At 42.2% G+C, this 20,053-nt stretch overlaps 1 protein-coding gene across 1 annotated transcript in view; it reads right to left on the bottom strand.

Moving 5' to 3' along the window:
* Positions 1-9,269, bottom strand: part of LOC147424835 (uncharacterized) — a 47,027-nt gene extending 37,758 nt beyond the window's left edge. Inside the window, exons 1-2 of the mRNA XM_086499996.1 lie at positions 9,198-9,269; positions 8,880-9,131 (exon numbers count right to left, since the gene is read on the bottom strand). Of these exons, the coding sequence (XP_086356122.1) occupies positions 8,880-9,131; positions 9,198-9,269 (324 nt within the window). The remainder of the gene's footprint in view (positions 1-8,879; positions 9,132-9,197) is intronic.
* Positions 9,270-20,053: the final 10,784 nt, after the last annotated feature.

Genomic DNA, 20,053 nt, shown 5'->3' with positions numbered 1-20,053 from the left:
GTTGCTGGTGTTGATTATCAAGAGACCTTTTCACCAGCTAGTCGTATTACAAGTGTTCAAGATTTATTGGTATTTTTTGTTCAATTTAATCTAGAAGCGTATCAAATAGATGTGCGAATTGATTTCTTGAATCGTGATTTGGAAGAGGAAATTTATATGGAGCAACCGGAAGGGTTTGTTATTCTAGGTAAGGAAGACTTTGTTGCTCAGCTTCATAAGGCACTATATGGCCTCAAAGCGGGCCTGGTATACAAAATTTGGTTTTTTTTCTCACCTTTAGAGGATTTATCTCTTGCTCTTTATGTTTATGATACCATCCTTATTTCCAATGATTTGGGATTTCTTCAAAAAGTGAAAAAGTTGTTGTCTTCAGCATTTGATATGGTGAATCTTAGGGAGCTTCACTCTTGTCTCGGCATTTAGATTCAAAGGAGCCTCAGATAAGGTATTTTGTTGCTTCGACATTCAAAGTTCATTACAAATACTACTGAAAAATTTGGTATGGAATCTTCACATTCAGTTAATACACTATGTCTTGCAAGTTCTACGACGAACACTTTTGACGGTGGCAATCAACTTGTCACAAATCAACCTTATGCTAACTTGATTGGACGTCTTCAATTTGTTGGCACAAACACTTGCCATGATATTATGTTTGTTGCTAATTATCTTGGGCAACATCTTGCACGTCCTTCTCTTAAACATTGGTCTTCAACAAAGCATGTATTGAAATACTAAAAGGCACCATAGATTTTGGTTTGTTCTATTGATGACATCTGACATTGGATTCTATGCAATTTCTCTCTCTTTTGGGTTACACCAATCGAGATTCGGTGAGCTTACATTTATCTATGCAATCTACTAATGGAAATTTCTTTTTCATAAAAAATTCTCTTGTTCTTGGACCAAAAAGAAACAATGTTGTGTTGTAGTCTTTACGATTGAGTCTGAATATATGTTGTTGTATTACCGATAGTGGTTGATACTGGTCATTATCCACTTTCTAGCACACCTTTGCAATGTGATAACCAGAGTGCTATTAGTCTTGTAAAAGTCTATATTTGATATAACAAGTCAAAACATATTGTTGTGCATTATCATTATGTCCTGTATAAAGTACGCAAAGACACTATCATGATTGAACACTATCCAAGTGACCATATGATTGCAGACATTCTTATCAAAGGCCCTAACAAGCCATGCTTCATCCTCTTGTGCTCAGAGCTTGGAGTTTCTTTGGCCTCACTCTTTCTAGATTAGCCTCTCTGCTATTATGGTAGCTTTATGCATATGACATTGTAATCATATAGGTAACATGCACTCTATAAACTCCACACTTACACATTGTGACCTCTTGGTCACTTGTATATTTGTAAATAGATACACAATCCACTTTCACATCATTATCATTGGTTCATATTTTCACATTTGTATATGGGCTTGGGTTTTTCCCTTCAACTCCCTGACGGTTTTTCATCCAAAGCTAGAGACCTTTGTTTGAGTGAGGGTGCTGGAGCTATATATGGCTCACTCTACTCAACTAAGTCTCATCTATATATATGTATCTTTTCCTCGATATGAATCAATCTTTGGGAGCGTACATGGTGTGTCTCTTGTCTCGTCCCTCTTCCTCAATCTCTCTTTCTATCTACATCTCTACAAAAATTGTGTTCAAAAGTGCTTTGTGCAGGAGGCATGATGTGTCAATGTTATGCAGAGCAAAGTACCAAGATTAGTGTCTCCTTGTTTTTGGGGAGAAAAACATATCAGTCTTAAAGTCAATACCAATGGATATGGTTTTGTGGCCATGATGTTACTCATTGTAGAGACGTGGCCAAGCAGGTAGTCTTTGGACCACCAGATACAACAATAGTGTGGTCGTTGGTGGAGACCCAATATCACAGCATCAAAAAATGCCGATTTACTTGAAGCTGTGTTTTTATTTGTAGATATACATGGGGACAACATGCATAGCATAAATATTGCTGGAATTTTTGGCAGACGTAGTAGAAATGGTAAATAGTTGTGTCTAAGGATGCAAGTGCTAGAGAGGGCTGCACAAATGGAGGTTGATCTTATCGAAGAGGTGATTATGGTTCCTAATCAATATGTTACCTCCAAGCTACAAACACAAGATGTCCATGAGGTGCATGTGAAGGACGAGTCCTTTTGCAGATTTAGTGAGTGTGAGAAAGAGAATAAGTCATACTTAGCATACAAGCATGTGTATTTTGTTCACATGTAGATTTTGGGACTAGACGACAAGAAGCACTTGATTAACCATCAGCTACCATTGAGTAAAGAAATCTCACATTTATTTCAAGCCAGTCTTGATGCATTCATCCTATTGAAAAGTAGCAAAAGTGTGGACTCTCAATGAGTCACTTTAGTTTAGATGTTTTTTCAAGAACTCTTATAAATTTTCAAATGTGTTTGGATGATGGGTTTTTTGGTATAGGCAAAGTAATATGAATCAAGGTGTTCTTATTTAATACTCCATTGAATGTTATTCTTATTTAGTGCTTTGAGTACTCTAGTGATTCTATATGTGCATATAGTGTGTGAAAATCTTATAGAAACATTGTTTCCTTCACAATCTATAGGAGAGGTCTTTTGAATTTTTTCTGGCGGATTCCATCAATATATAAAAAAAAATAACATCTACTACATTGTGTTAAGCACACGTCTAAAAGCCTTTAAAAATGCAAAAAAAGCTCTAAATAAGAAGCTTTTTCGGGGACTTTCCTCCTCCTTGGGCACATTTTCTTCATGAGAGAACTCTATGTTTTTCTTATTCCTCTCCTCATATGCCTTGCGACCCATATTTTGTTGCTTAATAGTGCAATCTTCTCATAAAAAATATTTTTTATCCGATCCTACTATTATCAAGGATAATCTCTTTTTTGGTCGCATCCGGCATAGTGCATACCTAAATGAGGAGATCCTTGCTTACCCACTCTATGTAATCCATCAACCATAAATCATGGCATGCCAAAGTGGGTTTTGAAGAAATCTTCAATAACAACAGTAGGAGAAGGAGGTGTCTCTAACTTCTCTTTGGGAATTCTACGAATAACAACGTTCTTGGAATGTTGCTCCCGTTCCTTCAACTCCTCTACATCCACATGCTTAACATTCTTTGTTTCAGCCATAGTGCATGAGGGAGGAATTAGAAACCACATTACTACCACATACATCAGCCCAAGACTTATTTGTGCATACATTTTTCATGCCGCATAAATCCCGACTCATGGTGTCAAATTTCTCCTCTTTCAATACATGGTCATGCTCTACTTTGCTCATGCGCTCCGTCAAAGAATTCAACTCCACAAGAAGAATTTACATTCCTTTATTTCCTCTTGAAGCTGCATCAAACGTGTTGTTTGCATTTCAAGTGTCTACTTGAGATTCTCATTCTCAACCACAAGAACCGCTAGCGTACCATTCTCCATTGCAAGTGCCGTAAGTCTTCACCTTGTTTGTTAACAGTCTCTTGCTACTCAGCCAAGTATACCATGATCATGGTTTTTGATGCATTGGTTGAGTGGTTGTGATTTTATCTCCAAACTTAGAAGTCTTCACCTTGTTTGTTTACAGTCTCTTGCTACTCAGCCAAGTATACCATGAACCGCTAGCGTACCATTCTCCATTGCAAGTGCCGTAAGTCTTCACCTTGTTTGTTTACAGTCTCTTGCTACTCAGCCAAGTATACCATGATCATGGTTTTTGATGCATTGGTTGAGTGGTTGTGATTTTATCTCCAAACTTAGAAGAATTTGGATCATTTTCTATAGCGGTTGTGGATCTTGTTGAAGAAGAAAAACCCTTGGGAGTGCCGAAAGACATTGTATGTAAAATAAGAGATGATTTGCGGAAGAGAGGGAGAGAGAGAGAGAGAGAGAGAGAGAGAGAGAGAGAGAGAGAGAGATCCTACATAGTCCTAGTGAGTTACTATATGTTGGATTTCCTAGAGATTTTGGAGTAATGAGAGTTAAAACATTCCTATGTTCTAATCTCAACAAAGCTTCATTTGGATATCTAGCTCATAATTTGGTTGCATGAATTATACATATTGGGGGAATTCTCTAAGGAACATGAGAGTTGAGCAAGTCTCATTGGGTGCAAACTTCACCCTAGGAGCCAGCAAAGGGAAATTTATGTCCCATCTTTAGCATCGTGGCAACAAAATCAACATAGAAAGCCGGCTGGTTGTAAGCATTGTAGGTGACTTGGTTGTAGTTGGGGCTGACTGTAAAGCAAAACACATGTTCTCAAGGCAAAAGATTGGTGAATCAAGTTGACATAGTAGAGGTTGTTGAATAGAGTGTGCAAGGCCATGTCCATGTAAGATCTTTCCCACCTACTTGTGAATCAAGTTGACGTAGTAGAAGTTGTCCAATTGAGTGTGCAAGACACTGATTTTGAGAAGCTATCGTTGTAGATAGGGCCATGCCACTAACGTCCCATTAGCATTAACATTCATTACTAGTGAATGTTTACCTCACAAACCACCATAATTAGTTAGCTATAGTCTGTTTCTGATGATGACTATCAAACCCTAAAACTTGTCGTGTCTACCTCTCTCTTATACATAGTGGTTCAAGTTCCAGGCTTGAGCTTGTGTGCCTGGGAGTTGAGAGCTACAAAATAAAATGAAGGTTATGGTTTTTGATGGCCAAATTTTCTTGGAGGGCTGCCATTGTGGTGTGCGAGAGTTGAGATTGCTCCAAGAGCTCCATTTGTTGATTGCAAAGTGGATGCTAGAACGAAGAGGCACAATACTACATATGGTTGGGGTGGAAGTAATTACCCAATATGATAAGAATGGCTTGAGCTACTGCACAATGATGATACATTAGGTTGATTTCATGAAGCCGTGTAGGTAATCGAAAATGAACAACCAACATAGCTATGCTAGAACGAGATGAGTACATCTCTATATTCCCAAAACAATCCTGATTGACACCACCCTTTAGGAGTTTACCCTTTAAATTGCCTTTGATTTTAGCCACTCATTTTGTCATTATACTATAATGTGGATGCTACAAAAGTAGAGAGTGTATAGAGATAGGGAGAGGTACCTGCTAATAATAGCAAGATCTTTTCAAAGTGTGTATCTGATTTTAATGATAATCCAACAAAAGAGATCCATTGTCCCCGTCAATCATAGAGATAATTGCATCAAGTAGACATACGTCTATTACCACAATAGGAAAGCAGGGGTCAAAGTGACACAATGTGTCTCCTGAAAAAGGATCTAATCTTGTCTCATTAGTAGTGGAGGGTGAAAGAAGATCCACCTATGCTAGTTTGGTAGGAAGACAGATAGTAAGTTGATAACTCTATTAAATGATAAAACCATGGATACACCGACGTGCACACACATAATCAAAATGGTTTGCCTTATACAACCGAGCGCCTTGACGTGTGGGGGCAATTGAGGTTCAATTTGCAATATTGTGAGGGAGATATGAAAACAATTATCTCATTTGTCAACAACACATGAAGCGGAGGTTCAAGAGTAGAAATATTTTTATGTGAGAGGCAACAATCAACAACCAAGGATGTTGAAATTGTGATTAAAAGAAAATGGTTAGTAAAGTAACGTAAGGTGGATGAGCTTTCTATTTGTGCCAACCTACTTGCCTTCATTTCAAGATCTCATGTTGCTGTCTTTAGCCTCCCATGCCACTTACGTGATATGGCAAGCACTCCAACCCACATTGTTTTCAGTAAACGTCATCTACAATGACGAGCAGAGTCCTTATCTAAGGTGCAAATCTTTCATAACCATCCATAGTGACTTTCTTGTGTATCTATGTATGTGGATGGAGAGAGAGAGAGAGAGAGAGAGAGAGAGAGAGAGAGAGATTTTTTCATATGTATATGCATGTTGTCGGTGCAAAACATTTTCTAGATAGATTATCCCCTTTGTGGAACGAGAAAAAATCAACCACAACTAGAAACATTACCTAAAATTACCCGATATTTTTACCCAAAGTCACATATCTAGGGTTATAATTGTGTGTGTGTGTGTGTGCGTGTGCGCGCACGCACGTGCACGTGCATGTATGTGTGTGTTTTCACTTGTCTATGTATGTATGCTACATTTTAGAGAAATTTGTTTTTTGTTTGTATTCAAAAACAAATATGCATGTTTATGTGTGTGTGTATGCACGCCCGGACGTGTATATATAAAAGGTTTATCTATGAGAAAAAAGAGTATATTTTGTATATAAAAAGGAAGTGAGACATCTCAAAGGTATTGGATACGAAACAAGTGATAAAATCACGTGGCCTGCCAAGGTGAGCAAAAGAGTGCAATAGGTGGAAGTTGTATGCTTTCAAGTAACATGTATAATATATTATACGATGCTCACCATCGTTGCCAGCATGTAGGCCAAGTTGTCGTGTTGTCTTCACCTATCATCTCCCTCTCCATGCCTGGCTGCTATGTCCTTCTCTCAATTTGCCATGTCACCCTCAAATGTCTCCTCGGCTCTCTCATGTTACAAGGCAGCTCACTCGCACGTCCTTGTTTGTCTTACACTGGCTTGAATCCTACCTACTAGCACGAGAGAGAGAGAGAGAGAGAGAGAGAGAGAGAGAGAGAGAGAGAGAGATGTCTCGATCGCGCCTCACTTGCATCACACCTGACTAACACTCTATATATATATAGAGAGAGAGAGAGAGATTTTTTCATCCATCTGTCGCGACCTTTTCTGACCCTCCTTTTTTTCCTCAAAGGCTGAGGAGCATCTCCTTTAGATTCTTACTAATCAACCTGAAATCAAAAATTGGCAAGGCCTACTAGTGCTAAACAACTTGCATCTTAGAGAAGTGACAATTGCCAGTCAAGCACAAATTAGTAAAGTGAGGAATGACCAAAGAAAGGGACCTTACATGCTTTTGAACCACAAAAATTAAACAAAGTGCTAAAGAAATACAAAAATCATGTTTTAATGCTCAATTTTGCCATCACGAGTGGCTTGGATTTGGTTCATATTACCTTCCTCCAGGCATTAGTGAGCAACTTCTCTATTTGCTCATTAGTAATGCCTCTATTCAAATGATGCTTGCTTAAATGCTTTTCCTCTCATTTGTGCCTTTTCTTCATTGGGAGCTACATTGAGCGTTGGGAAAGATGGTGTCTCAAAGCTTCCAATCAAAGGCTTCCATTACGACACTTTTTAACAACCCTTTATGATGATCAATCTCATCACGACTCTATCTACTCAAAGGTTTTACATGAGGGACATGCGTTCAAAACGCAAGCACAAACCCAAGTCAACATCTTGCCTAATGCCATTTGTCTTTAGCAGATGACATATGGAGAGAAGCTTTGCTTTTAATTGATTGAAAACCAAGGACCGAAAAGAGAATTGATCATTATTAATATGATTCATTCCAAGAGAGTAGTACCATATTCAAATGGTGAAGCTTGCAATCCTTGACGAGGAACCTAGGTAAAAATCCCACATAACGAATAATGCACAAGCGACAGTTTGCGACATCATCATTTGCGCATTATTCAGCTACGTGACATGCAGCCTTGCAAGAAACAAATCCATTGAAATCTTCATTGAAAGATTCCACGAACTAGTTTCGGTTTTCATGATGAGTCACAAAGTCTTGATTTTAGTCCAATCCTACGCTTGTGTTTAGACTCATACAAATCATCTCTATCATGTACCTATCAAAGGTCTACTCATCCTTTAGTCTGCAAATAGTTGGAACAACCTGCATACCCATCAGTTTCCCGACCATGCTTCGAAACATGAAAAGAGTCTATATCTTCTCCATTCTTGCCTCCTCATCTTGTTGGCTCCTACCACCTATCTAATCTCCTTTTTCCTAGCTTTGTGGCATGCTTTACATGCTTGTGCCCCTGACATTGGTGCAGCCAAAGTTGGTCCAAACTGGGAAGTGGTCTATGCCAAGCGAAGGCTGTAGGCAGGTGCAGTGCAGAAGGCTAGGGCAGGTACCAAAGTCGTGGGCAGCCAAAGGTTAGCGAAAATGTATGTTCAATGCAGCTTTTTAGGACAAGAAGACTCAAAGATGTCTTAATTGGGATAGCAGGTGAAGGTGTTCAAAGTGCCAAAGTAGAGCTCTGGAACTGTAGTGTTCGATGTATATGTACAAAACTGGCACCTATGACCCACCATTGTTGCTTAAGCGGGTTGCCTAACCCCCTGCTTTGTTTGTCAATAACTGCCTGGGTCAAACAATTGACATTGATCATCTTCACCCGTTAATAGCATCTTCTTGTAGTGTTGCACTCCCGCACACAGCCAATTATCCACATAGCTTGTTCTTGGCATATCTCCCTCGCTCCAAGAATCCACAAGCAAATCGTCCACCTCATGCAAGACATCATCAAGCATATCGTTATGCTCGTACACACCATCACTTTCACCGAACATACCCAACCCTATCTCCCAACCATGTAGAATGTCCTATGAAGGGCACTACGGTTGACACTCATACTCTCCCACGACAGCCTCTATTGGCACAACCATAAAAGCAGATTTTTGCTCTCCCAAAGGAACCTCCAATTGTAGAGGGGCTAGCCCTCGCATCACTTGTATCTTGGCCAAAGCTTTTCCAATGAGCAGCTATGCTTCTCCATCCATCTCATCTTCTGGGTCATCAAACCCCCAATCATCCTCATCATCGAAGTAAATAGAGCCATATGGCTCCTCTAACACCTCTTGCCGATCTATTCATATGGCCTGTCCACTTTCCATAACCACAACAACTCTCTCCTTCTGGAGAAACCCCCTATACCTACTGTACAACCAAAGCATATTCCACAACTACCTTCATCAACATGGCCATTAGCATGGCACTACACACCAGCTTTACCTACACACTATCACCTGTAGGCCTAGACTGCTCCACTTGGTCTTCACTAGAGGCACCTTGGCTTGCACTTCATGCTGCTCCTTGCACACATTCATTGCCTCTCTATTCACATGTAAGAGGTCAAACTCATCGTACGTGGATTGAGACGACTTGGTCTCCCAACTCGTGTCTTCATCCATAGAACTACTATCACTTGACTCAATCTCTTCCCATGTTTCAAGCTTGGGAATCTCCTCTAGCTTTACCGCTTCAACCTCGTTTGCAAACTGCACTGTTTGGTCTTTACCGCACTTCAATGGAACTTCAATAGCCGCACTTTAACGTGGTAGCACCTCCTTTTTCCACTTTGGAACCACATGCACTTCCTCCACGATTGAAACCGCTTTAGCCAGCATCTTCGGCATGGGAACCACCCAGTCTCTTTGTAGACAAAGAACCCTTGGTTCTTCTTGCATTTGCACTTGTCTTTGCACCCACAACTACCGCCGCATCACACTGTCTTGGCATCACAGCGCCTGACAAACATCGCCTAACTTAGCGCTTCTTCAAAATGTTTTTGGTCTGGCCTTTCGCTAGAGCTATAGCCTCTTTATACGACACCGGGCCATCTACCTCAACCTTATCACGCACTTCCTCATGTAGGCAATCCATGAATTTACTCAATTTTAGACAACTCGCATTTTCTGGAGTAGTTACCTTGATCAATTTCCCCCAAAGGGCTTCGAACTCCCACTTGAACGCTTGAAAATCACCTTCCAAGCTTTGGTTCAACCCATCCAGCTTGCGCTTTACTTCATCCAGTTGCACATCCGCAACATATCTTCTTCGAAAAGCCGCCTCTAGGGCTTCACAATCAGCTTTTTCTTCTTCACCAAGGCTATCAAACCATAGCCTCGCTTTACCACAAACTAGGAGCAGGAACACATGTACCGCACCATCTTCTCTTGATAGACCGCTTTCCAACAGAAACAATCCATAGTCTTGAAGCCATGTTTCTGCATCTTCAACCCCAGTGAAAATTGGAAACCCCATCCAAGCCATCACTAGCAGCACCTGCTCTTCAAAGGCCACACCTTTTGCATCACCAAAATCACCGCTTCGGCTTCAACTAGGAGCATTAGTACAATCCTTAGTGGGGGCACCACAAAATGCAGAGGGAGAATGGGGGAACACGCCGGACACACACAAGGGCCTCTCTATAGCTCAGGGTATCCACAACACCCATATCCTCTTGGAAAACACCAAAAAAAAAACACTTCTCATTAGCAGACCACCGCTTGCTCAATTTCCACTGCTCACACACTCCACAAATCTACCACACGATGCACACATACTGCCACCGTTACACATGCACACAACTGCTCAATCTCACTCTCTCACACAAAACACTGTCGTTCAGGGGGGGCACACACATCCACACAGCCGACAGGGAGGGGAAAGATCAGAGCAGGAGAAAGACAAGGGGGGAAGGAGAGGGGACGCAAGAGAAAACATAAAGGAGTCTTCACCTCTGCTCAAACACTCTTTACAACCCATTCACATCAAACGGCACACCCACATGGTCGTCGGGCAACAAAACACGCACTTGGGGCTTTGCAGGCACACACCTCTGCATAAAAAAGCCAACTAGAGAACTCACACACACTCTCAATCTGGGATCTCTGCAGGCTCACCGGCTCAAGGCCCTGGCAAGAAGCCTTCTTTGGAAAAAATCCCTAAAAAAGGCTTTAAAATGGTTTATATAGGGGTGCCCCTTTCAATTTGGACATCTGGGATTTGATTGGTCGACTTTGCATCCACATTTGGTAATTTTGGAAGGAGGTAGCCACCTCTCTTTCATCTGCCCTTTCTCTTTCTTTGCACTTTGGGGGGGGGGGGGGGGGGGGGGGGGGGGGCATTAGCAACATCGCTCTTGACCCTAGGCACTTTTATATTTTTCCTTTTTCTCCTTTATTTTTTCACCCTTTGGAAGGCCTATCTTGTGCTTCTCTTTTCGCTCTATTTCTCTCTCCTCCTTCTCCTTTTTGGTCCCCGCCGCCCTCCTTGCCTTCACCTTGGACCCCCTTTTATGCTTTCCCTTTCTCACATTCCATGTGACCTTCCCCTTGGCCTTTGATTTTGCTTGGTCGGCCTTGAAATGGTCGCACCTTAGGCTCTCTCTCCCTCTTTCTCTCGCGGGACTGCTCCTTTAGTATGCACCGGGGAGGGGGCATTAGTGAGGTCGCTATTGCCCCCTCCCTTACCTCCAAAAGGTAGGGCCTCCAAGGGTCGGCCGCAGGAACGGAGGTTGTTGGGTGCCAGGTCACCTAGCTACACCACTAGCGAGCTACCCACCACCACTGGATACTCCCTCCTCATGCAGGCGTGCGCCACTAGCACCACCCCTCGCCAGCCAAAACCGCCTCACGCGCTGCCGTGCTGAGCCACAAGCAGACCCGTCACCAAACTCCATAGCCACCAGAGCACCAAGCTCCTTATCCCCAATGGGATGCTTATGATGGGTGTGCATTCCTGCCCTTATACATCCCGCACTCATCACCTTCCCCCCACGTGGGATAATCCGTTGGGCCACGTGGCAGCCACTGGCTCCATGGTCCCTTAAGCTCACAAAAACCCCCAAAAATATATATTTAAAACCTTCTTCTTTGGCCTTCTTCCCGCGGCTCCCATATCTCGCCCAATGGTTGAAAGCTAGAGCTGCCAAGCCACGTCGGACCTTCACTGTGTCGATCATGGACCGTGACAATTTGGTTGCCTTGTAATCCTTTTGAGCTTGCTATCCGAGGCCGCAAACAAGGTGAAAAACATCTACCAATCCCCTCAAAAAGCAATCCCAAACTTTGAACTATGGTACCTCACTGAACGGGCATCCAAATGGTGTGCAGTCACTTCCTACCAACTCCACATGAAGCATACTATCACCAAGAACCTTGGCGAGGCCAAAAAGATGCCAGATGATGCATCCCTCGATGCAAGCAAGTGGGCAATGCCCGGTACCCGAAAAATCTTCAATTGATCGTAACTTTCTATCTAGAGCTCCGATCCGCAATGCGAGAAGATAGGCATGCTCCATAATTCGAGCTCTACACATGCATCCACTAACATCAACCTAGGCCACCTGTCCCTAGTTTCCTTGCCTGTCGGAGACCTATTAAACCTTTCAACTTTGTACTGCAATATCTTGAGCACCGGGGCTCCGTTTGACAAGCCGTCTAGACCGGCTTCGCTAGGTGTTTTTGCGGTGTACATAGAGTTTTCCATTTGGGTGTGCCTTTTTTTAGTGCAATAAGCATGTGTGTGGTTGAACCTAAATATTCAACGAGGTGGTGGGCAATGATGGTGCAGCGAAAGCTGGCAATCTGGGAAGTGGTCTATGCTAAGTGAAGGCTACAGTCACGTGCAGTGTAGAAGGCTAGGGTAGGTACCAAAGTCTTGGGGAGCCAAAGGTTAGCAAAAATGAATGGTCAATGCAGCCTTTTAGGCCAAGAAGTCTCAAAGATGGCTTAATTGGGATAGCAAGTGAAGGTGTCTGAAGTGCCAAGTCAGTGCTCTGGAATGTAGTGTTTGATGTTCCCTAGAAGCTAGTCTAGATGGCTTGTCAAACAGAGCCCCGGTGCTCAAGATATTGTACTCCAAAGTTAGAAGGTTTAGCACGTCCCCGATGGGTAGGGCAACTGGGGACCGGTAGCCCAGGCTAATGTTAGTGGATACATGTGTAGACCTCTAATTATCGAACATGCTTGTCTTCTCGGATTGTGGATTGGAGCTATGGATAGCAAGCTATGATTAGTTGAAGATTTTTTGGGGGCCGGGTCTATGCTCACTTGCCCGCATCAGAGGATGCATTGTTTTTGGCAATAGTATGCTCCATGTGGAGCTGGCAAGAACTAACTGCACGTCAATTGGATGCCTGGTCAGTGAGGTACCATAGGTCAAAGTTTGGGATTGCTTTTTGAGGGGATTGGCAGATGTTTTTCACCTTTTTTGCGGCCTCGGATAGCGAGCTCAAAAGGATTAGAAGGCAACGAAATTGGCACGGTTCGGGACCGACACGGTGAAGGTCTGGCATGGCTTGGCGGCAATGATGTCATGTAATTATCTTTTTGCTTTGATTTCTCTACAAATTGTCTTGAGTGCTACATCATATGTGAGTCAAATTGTTGTTGCATATTACTCAATATTGTTCCATTTATTTGCTTATGTATCACATTGCTGCCAATGTTTGAAATACTTCTTCACAAAGGACTATGCTTACTAAAGGATACTCTACGCTAGAACTTGAATCCAACTACTTTAGGAGACCTGCTTTTGACCTACCCTCACAATTTATATATTGAGTGTGGCCTCACTTTATCTGAAGACCGACATTCGTTGGTCATCCCAATCTTGCAAACCACCATGTCAATTTAGATAACACCCCTCTTATCCACTCATATGTACTTCAAGTCGTGTACATTCATTCTCTTTTCTTGGAAAATAGACTTTGCATCAGTTTTGTCCTTCATGGAGTTTGAAATTTTAATGCATTTGATGTGCAGTTATTCACGTTTCCTTAAATTTAACAAGAAATTGTTTTAGTGCTTTGTCTTTGAGAAATACTTCTACAGGTAAAGTTACGTACAATGGTATCATATCAGAGAATCTTATTGCATGCAATCTCTTCATACATTTTGATAATATCCCTCTAGAAAATCATATCAACTCCCTAGGTTAGTATGCTCTTTGTATGTAATATTAAATGGATAACTTGTATGTAATGGATAACCTTACCATCTCTCATTATCATCGGCACTTTTTATTAACAAGCTTCATACATTAGCAACACTCTTTTCCTTCTAGTGATTTGAAATTTCTCCGAGCACACTAGTTGAGACATTGTACATTTTTATGGCAAGGATCTTACCGGTTAGACTGAATGGGAATGGAAAACTTTATACACATGTTAGAGCTCCTACGCCTCAATAAGGCCGAACTCTCCACTCCACTCCTTGTTACAAAAACTTATGGTTATTGACATGTTGAAGAGGTGGAATGGGGAGACTTGCCCGGCACAAACACAAGGGCCTCTCTATAGCTCACGGTATCCACAACACCCTTATCCTCTTCAAAAAAACACCTTCAAAAACACGCTTCACACTAGCAGACCACCGCATGCTCAATTTCCACTGCTCACACACTCCACAAATCCACCACACAACGCACACCGATTGCCACGATCTGTCTCCACCCTTACACATGCACACAGCCACTCAATCTCACTCTCTCACCCAAAACACCGTTGCTCCCGAGGGAAACACCAGAGTAGGAGAAAGAGAAGGGGGAAGGGGAAACGGTGCAAGAGAAAACATAAAGGAGGCTTAACCTCTGCTCAAGCATTCTTTACAACCCATTCACATCAAACAGTGCACCCACATGGTCGTCGGGCCAGAAAATGCGCACTTGGGGCTTTGCAGGCACACACCTCTACACAAAAAAGACAATCCAAAAACTCACACACTGTCAATCTGGGCTCTCTACAGGCTCACCGGCTCAAGGCCCTGGCAAGAAGCCTTCTCTGACAAAAAGAATGGAAAATGGCTCAAAAATGGTTTATATAGGGGTTCCCCTTTCAATTTGGGCATATGGACTCGGATTGGTCCATTTTGCATCCACATTTTGTAACTCTGAGAGGAGATAGCCACCTCTGGCTTCATATGCTCTCTTTATCTTTCTTTTGTACTTGAGGGTGGGGGGGGGGGAGAGATGTCACTAATGCCCCTTGGTTTTTTTTTCCCTTTTTTTCCTTTATTTTCACCCTTTGGAAGGCCTCCTCTTGCACTGCTCCTTTGATTATTCCTTGACCACCTTTATCTAGCCCTTCTCTTGACCTATCCCACATCAGCCTCCTCTCTCTCTATTCTCTCTATCTCTTTGCTTTGGTCCTTTGGTGCCCAACCTTCCCTTCCTTGCCCTTTGCCTTTGCTTGCCCTTGCTCGGCCGGCCTTGAAACGCGACCTTGAAACGGGCCCATCCTTTTCCTTGTACACCTGGTGGCCTCCTTGGGCTCTCTCTCTCTCTCTCTCTCTCTCTCTCTCTCTCTCTCTCTCTCTCTCTCTCTCTCTCTCTGGGCTGCTCCCCACCATGCCTCGGCTGCCTCTCGCTCACGAGACACCCCCCTTTGCATTAGCGACATCGCTAATGGGGGCTCCCCTACCCTTCAAAAGTGTGGGTGCATCAATTTAGCCCTGCCGGGCGTTGCCGCATCTTCAGCACTATGTGCTCCCCCAAGCCGCCCATCGATTGCCGCAAGTCGCCGACCTCACCGTGCAGCCTCCATCCACGACAAAAATATGCCAACTTGTGCCCCTGGCACCGCCAACCATAGTGTCCCTCGGGGTTCGTCGTTGCCACAGCTCCACGGAGCTTACCCACCACCACGATACATTGTAGCCTACCCATGCTTTGGGCTATATATCCCATTAAGCTTCATTTTTCATACCCATGTGGGTCCATTGAAGGCAACGTGGTGCGCTCAGCTTCATTAGCCTTCCAAAGCCTCCAAAAGAGTCCACTTTATGGGAGAGAGCCCCCTCCTTGGGTGCCAACTTAGCCCAACTCCCATTCTCTGCTCATAGATCCAATCCCAGAGTTACGAAGCCCGATCACAATTCCATATCCTCGTTTTTGTTTTGCGCCATTCCCTTCGACTTTTGACTTCTTTGGGCCTGCTATCCGAGGCCACAAAAAGGTAAAAAACATCTGCCAATCCCCTCCTTAATATTAGGTCCTGACTTCATCCTGTTGTATCTTGTTGATCGAGCATCCAATGGACGAGCTATCGATTGGTGCTAACTCCACATGATGCATCTATCTCTCAAAACCTTGGCAAGGCCAAAAAGATTCCTGATGGTGCATCCTATGATGTGGGCAAGTGGGCAAAGACCCGACCCCGGGAAAATATTAATTGATAATAACTTGTTATCTTGAGCTCCAAGAAGAGAGACATGCTCATAATTTGAGCTCTTCAAGCATATCAACTCGCATCATCTCTCACCAACCACTTGCACCCACCCAATCCAGCGAGGATCTGCAATGCATTCTACTTCAAGGTGCCATATCTTTCACATGCGGGCTCCGTTTGACGAGCCATCTAGACCATCATGGAAAGCACAATGGACACCACATTCTAGCACAAAACATGAACATTTCGGGCATAGAAGGCCACCACCCAACTTATCTCTTTGCAGCACACCTTGGACCTAAAAAACACATTAGGCATGCTTTTCCATAGCCACTAGGCTGCCCAGGGACTCCATACCTGCTCTAGCCTTTTGCACTGCACCTGCCTGTAGCCTTTGTATGGCATAGATCACTTTCCAGCTCGGCCAACTTTGGTTGTGTGGTATTAGAGTGCCTACACCTCCTGAGGCAGAACTCTCCACTTTGCAATAACGTTATGAAAGATTATGGATGTCAATAAGTGTGTACTAGAGTGCCTGCGCCCGGTATGGCATGACTCTCCGGGGTTACATTATATGTGGAACTGGCCCGCCATAGCTGGTATGGATTGATATGAAAGGATATGATGGATTGGTATGGCAAGGTGGAAGGGTAACAACTAGTGGTCTATTTGGAGAAACATTTTTTAGCAATGTTGCACTCTGTATCTATGCACATCCACTTCATTTTATGCACTCCCATCACACCATAAACATGTTACACATTTTTTTCCACTTTTAAATTGCTTCCTATTAATCATTGTTTCTCTTTTGGTTTTTAGCTACTCATTGTGTTATGCAGGCATGTACCTAGCGTCTTGTATCTTGCACTCGGCTCCACCACTTATATACTTTGCAATTGAGGGCAATTTCTTTTTCAACCCTAGAGTATGTTATGGATAAGGGATATGTACATTTATTACTCAATTGCTCATTACGTGCAAGAGAGAAATTCTCACTCTTGCACAGGGGGAGATTGCACCCAATGCTCGTGTGTTTCTTGTCTCCTCTCCTCTCTTCTCTCTTGTTATTTTGGTGTGGCACTCCGCTCTAGGAGGTACATTTGCACGTGCTCTTTGACTCTCTCTCTCCCTTTGTATCCCTCGTGCCAGACTTGCTATGGATTCCTTGCATATACAGGTACGTGGATCTGTTGAATCCTTGTCAATTATATTCTATTTGTATAATTTTCAGGGCCTTCCCTCTTTTGTTTGTAGCAATCTTGATAAGGTCTTTTTGCTCATTCGCGAGAAGAAGAAGAAGAAGAAAATTCTCTCTCAACTTGCTTACTATCTTCTCTTCTCTTTTTATAGTGTGCGCGCTCATTAACAACTTTGTCGTGAAAACCTCTATGTAGCTTTCATCATGACTCTCTTGCCACAAAGCAATAAGCCTTTTGAAAGCTAAAAATCAATCCTAGAGCACTGTAAAGAGCTCTAAACTCCATAGCCATCATCTCTTTATCTCTCTACGTTGTTTCTTGAGTAACTACGCTCTCGATGGCCTCTTTTTTGTATACGAGGGCATGCATGGACTTGTTGGGTGTGTATGAGGATGCCCCATGTTTGTTTTATCATGTTTAGCACACTAATTTATGCATATGTTGTTTATGGCCGTGTTTGTGCATGGAAAGTGCCTTTTGTTTCACGTCACATAGGCAATAGTGGTCATATCTCACAGTCGGCTTTGAATCAGGTTGAACTCTTCAAACCAAAGATCAAACATAGCAGATAGAACATTTTCTCTCGTGGGTGTGATGTGAAAATTTTGCATGAGCTAAGAGTTATGGTAAAGTAATAGCTTACTGTCCAGTGAATAGTCAAAAGTCTGGACCCCAAGCTCCGTGGAGATCAACTAGTGCACCCATCCACTTCAGCTCCACTATGCACAAAGAGAATTTCACTTTGTAGGGAGTGAGCCTGAACACCTCCAACCTACTTGAGCCTCGGGGGTTCACCATTCAGTACCCCCCTATATAACGTGCGTTTGTGGGATATTAAACCCCTCTTTTAACATGTATGAATGAATAAAATGACCGCTTATTTTAGGATTTTTTACCAAAATTAAATATGAAAACCCCTTATTTTAATGTATCTCTGTTAAATTGCCTAAATGTTTTGCATTTTAAAACCCCTCCTATCAAACTTACATTATACATTAACATGATTACATAGAGCACCCCCCAATACTTGAGTCAGACATAGGCTGAGGCCACTATGACTCCATCCAAAATACCAGCAAATGGTAGAGGACCAACACCATCCATACCAATTTACGTGCCATGTCTCTTTAATGCCAAACATCGTGTGTTTAGGCAAAGCCAAGGCAAGATCCTTGGCGCATTAGCCATGTAGGTCATGCAACCCCCAATTCACTAAATGTGTAGATGAGCCTAACAAAAAAAAAAAGAAGATCTAGACAACACTCCCAATCTAGCAAAGCCCCAGATCATTGACCCTTTTGTCTAAGGCTAAGCAATGTGCCATGATAAACATAATGATTCCAATCACAATAGCATCTTTCATATGCACAAACAATCTTTTACAAGAAGTCAAATTGTACATGGTCTCTTTCCTTATATGTCTACTATAAATTATCAAAACCACTTCATCATCCAATCCAAAATTATAATAATCCAATCTGGTCACATGGGTGAGTACTCCGCCCATTCATTAGGAAGAGGATGGGGTGTAGGAGGGCCTCTTTATTTGCCATGAGCTTATGGAGGTGATTAACATTTTGACAAATAGGTGTATGCCATGTGTGCGAGAATGGTGGGTGTGTAAGAGATCTGTAAGAGGGGCGAAACGATATACTTTTCCCCCCAAAAAGGAGGTGAACAATTTTATGATTCTTTGGCCATCCATAACTCTCACGTTGGATCTCCGATTTGAGTGGAGATCATAGATCTTCAATCAACACATCGAGCTCTTTCCATAGATATGCTACATGACATGGTTTTACCCACTATATTATATTCCATTTTGGGGGGGAAACTTTGAATTCAAATAAACTAGCCATTTTGCATGTTTGAATTCAAAAGTTGTCCTTTGATTACTTTCTTAATACTAAAGGTGTGACTTCATTAAATTTCCAAATAAAGAGGCCCTTCTAGACCCCATTCTCTTTCTAATGTAGGGTGATGAATGACCAATCCTACAAAACCACTTTAGTACATAACATGGCTAGAAATATTTTGGCAACACAACCATACCCCAAAGAGAAAATCCAACATCCACACCAGCTCCCACAATTTGAATCAAAACCATAATCCATAAGGGATCTCATCCCTTGACCACATACCATATTCCATGCTGAACCAACTCCCACATCTAAGAGTCTAACATATCCACTCCAATCAAATTGAGCCCACACACATGGCCCTAAAGACAAGAAATTTTTATACATAAAAGAAGTTTGATGAGAAACTAAACATGATTTCAAAATAAAATTTTGACAGTATAAATCATGCATAAGTGATGCACTATGATTGCCTCTCACCCCCTTAGCACATAGAGCTAGTTTTGTCCTTGAAGGGCAGAAAGCAACATACACATGCACATGAGGTATCCACATCCATCCTCAGGTTCCATACATCACATGACATCATTCCATCAACATAATCATGATGCAAAAAATTCTCGTCCCCTAATTAACCATAAACCATAACATCACATATATGCAAAAAATAACTTTTTGCCATTTTTGGATGCATGCATTAACACACAAATGAAAGTATTTGACCTCAAACCAATGCATCATGTTTATATCCATAGTATATACTAACACCTTATCAAATCACTTTGCCCATATGAAAATCATGCAAAAAATGGTAACACAAAAATAAGGCCACTAGATTCATATTTGCATGTATGGTTTGGGTTGACTAACCATATATCCCCATAGAAGTTTATGAACATGAAACACTTGAAATCAGCTCACCAAAACAAAACATAAAACATATATGAAGATACCATTCAAATAAGGATGTCATATGGTATTCCCCTATGGTAGCATCCCTACAGACATAGGTAACCCCATACATAGAACAATTAATAACTCGCAGTCCCAAAGTGATCGCAAGGACATCATTCATCAAGTTTCAGTAAGATTTTTTATTTTCCTAAGTGGGTTTTCTCATCCAATGATCCTATATAGTATGGGGCATTTAAAGATTCTCTTATGTCATTCTCCTGTTTCTATGTACTCTA

The sequence above is a fragment of the Adiantum capillus-veneris genome, chromosome 25 (genome assembly GCF_014529385.1).
Source record: "Adiantum capillus-veneris isolate H3 chromosome 25, ASM1452938v2, whole genome shotgun sequence".
Taxonomy (NCBI): Eukaryota; Viridiplantae; Streptophyta; class Polypodiopsida; order Polypodiales; family Pteridaceae; genus Adiantum; species Adiantum capillus-veneris.
Note: the sequence above shows the minus strand (reverse complement) of the source record. Positions and strands in the feature narration are given on the sequence as shown.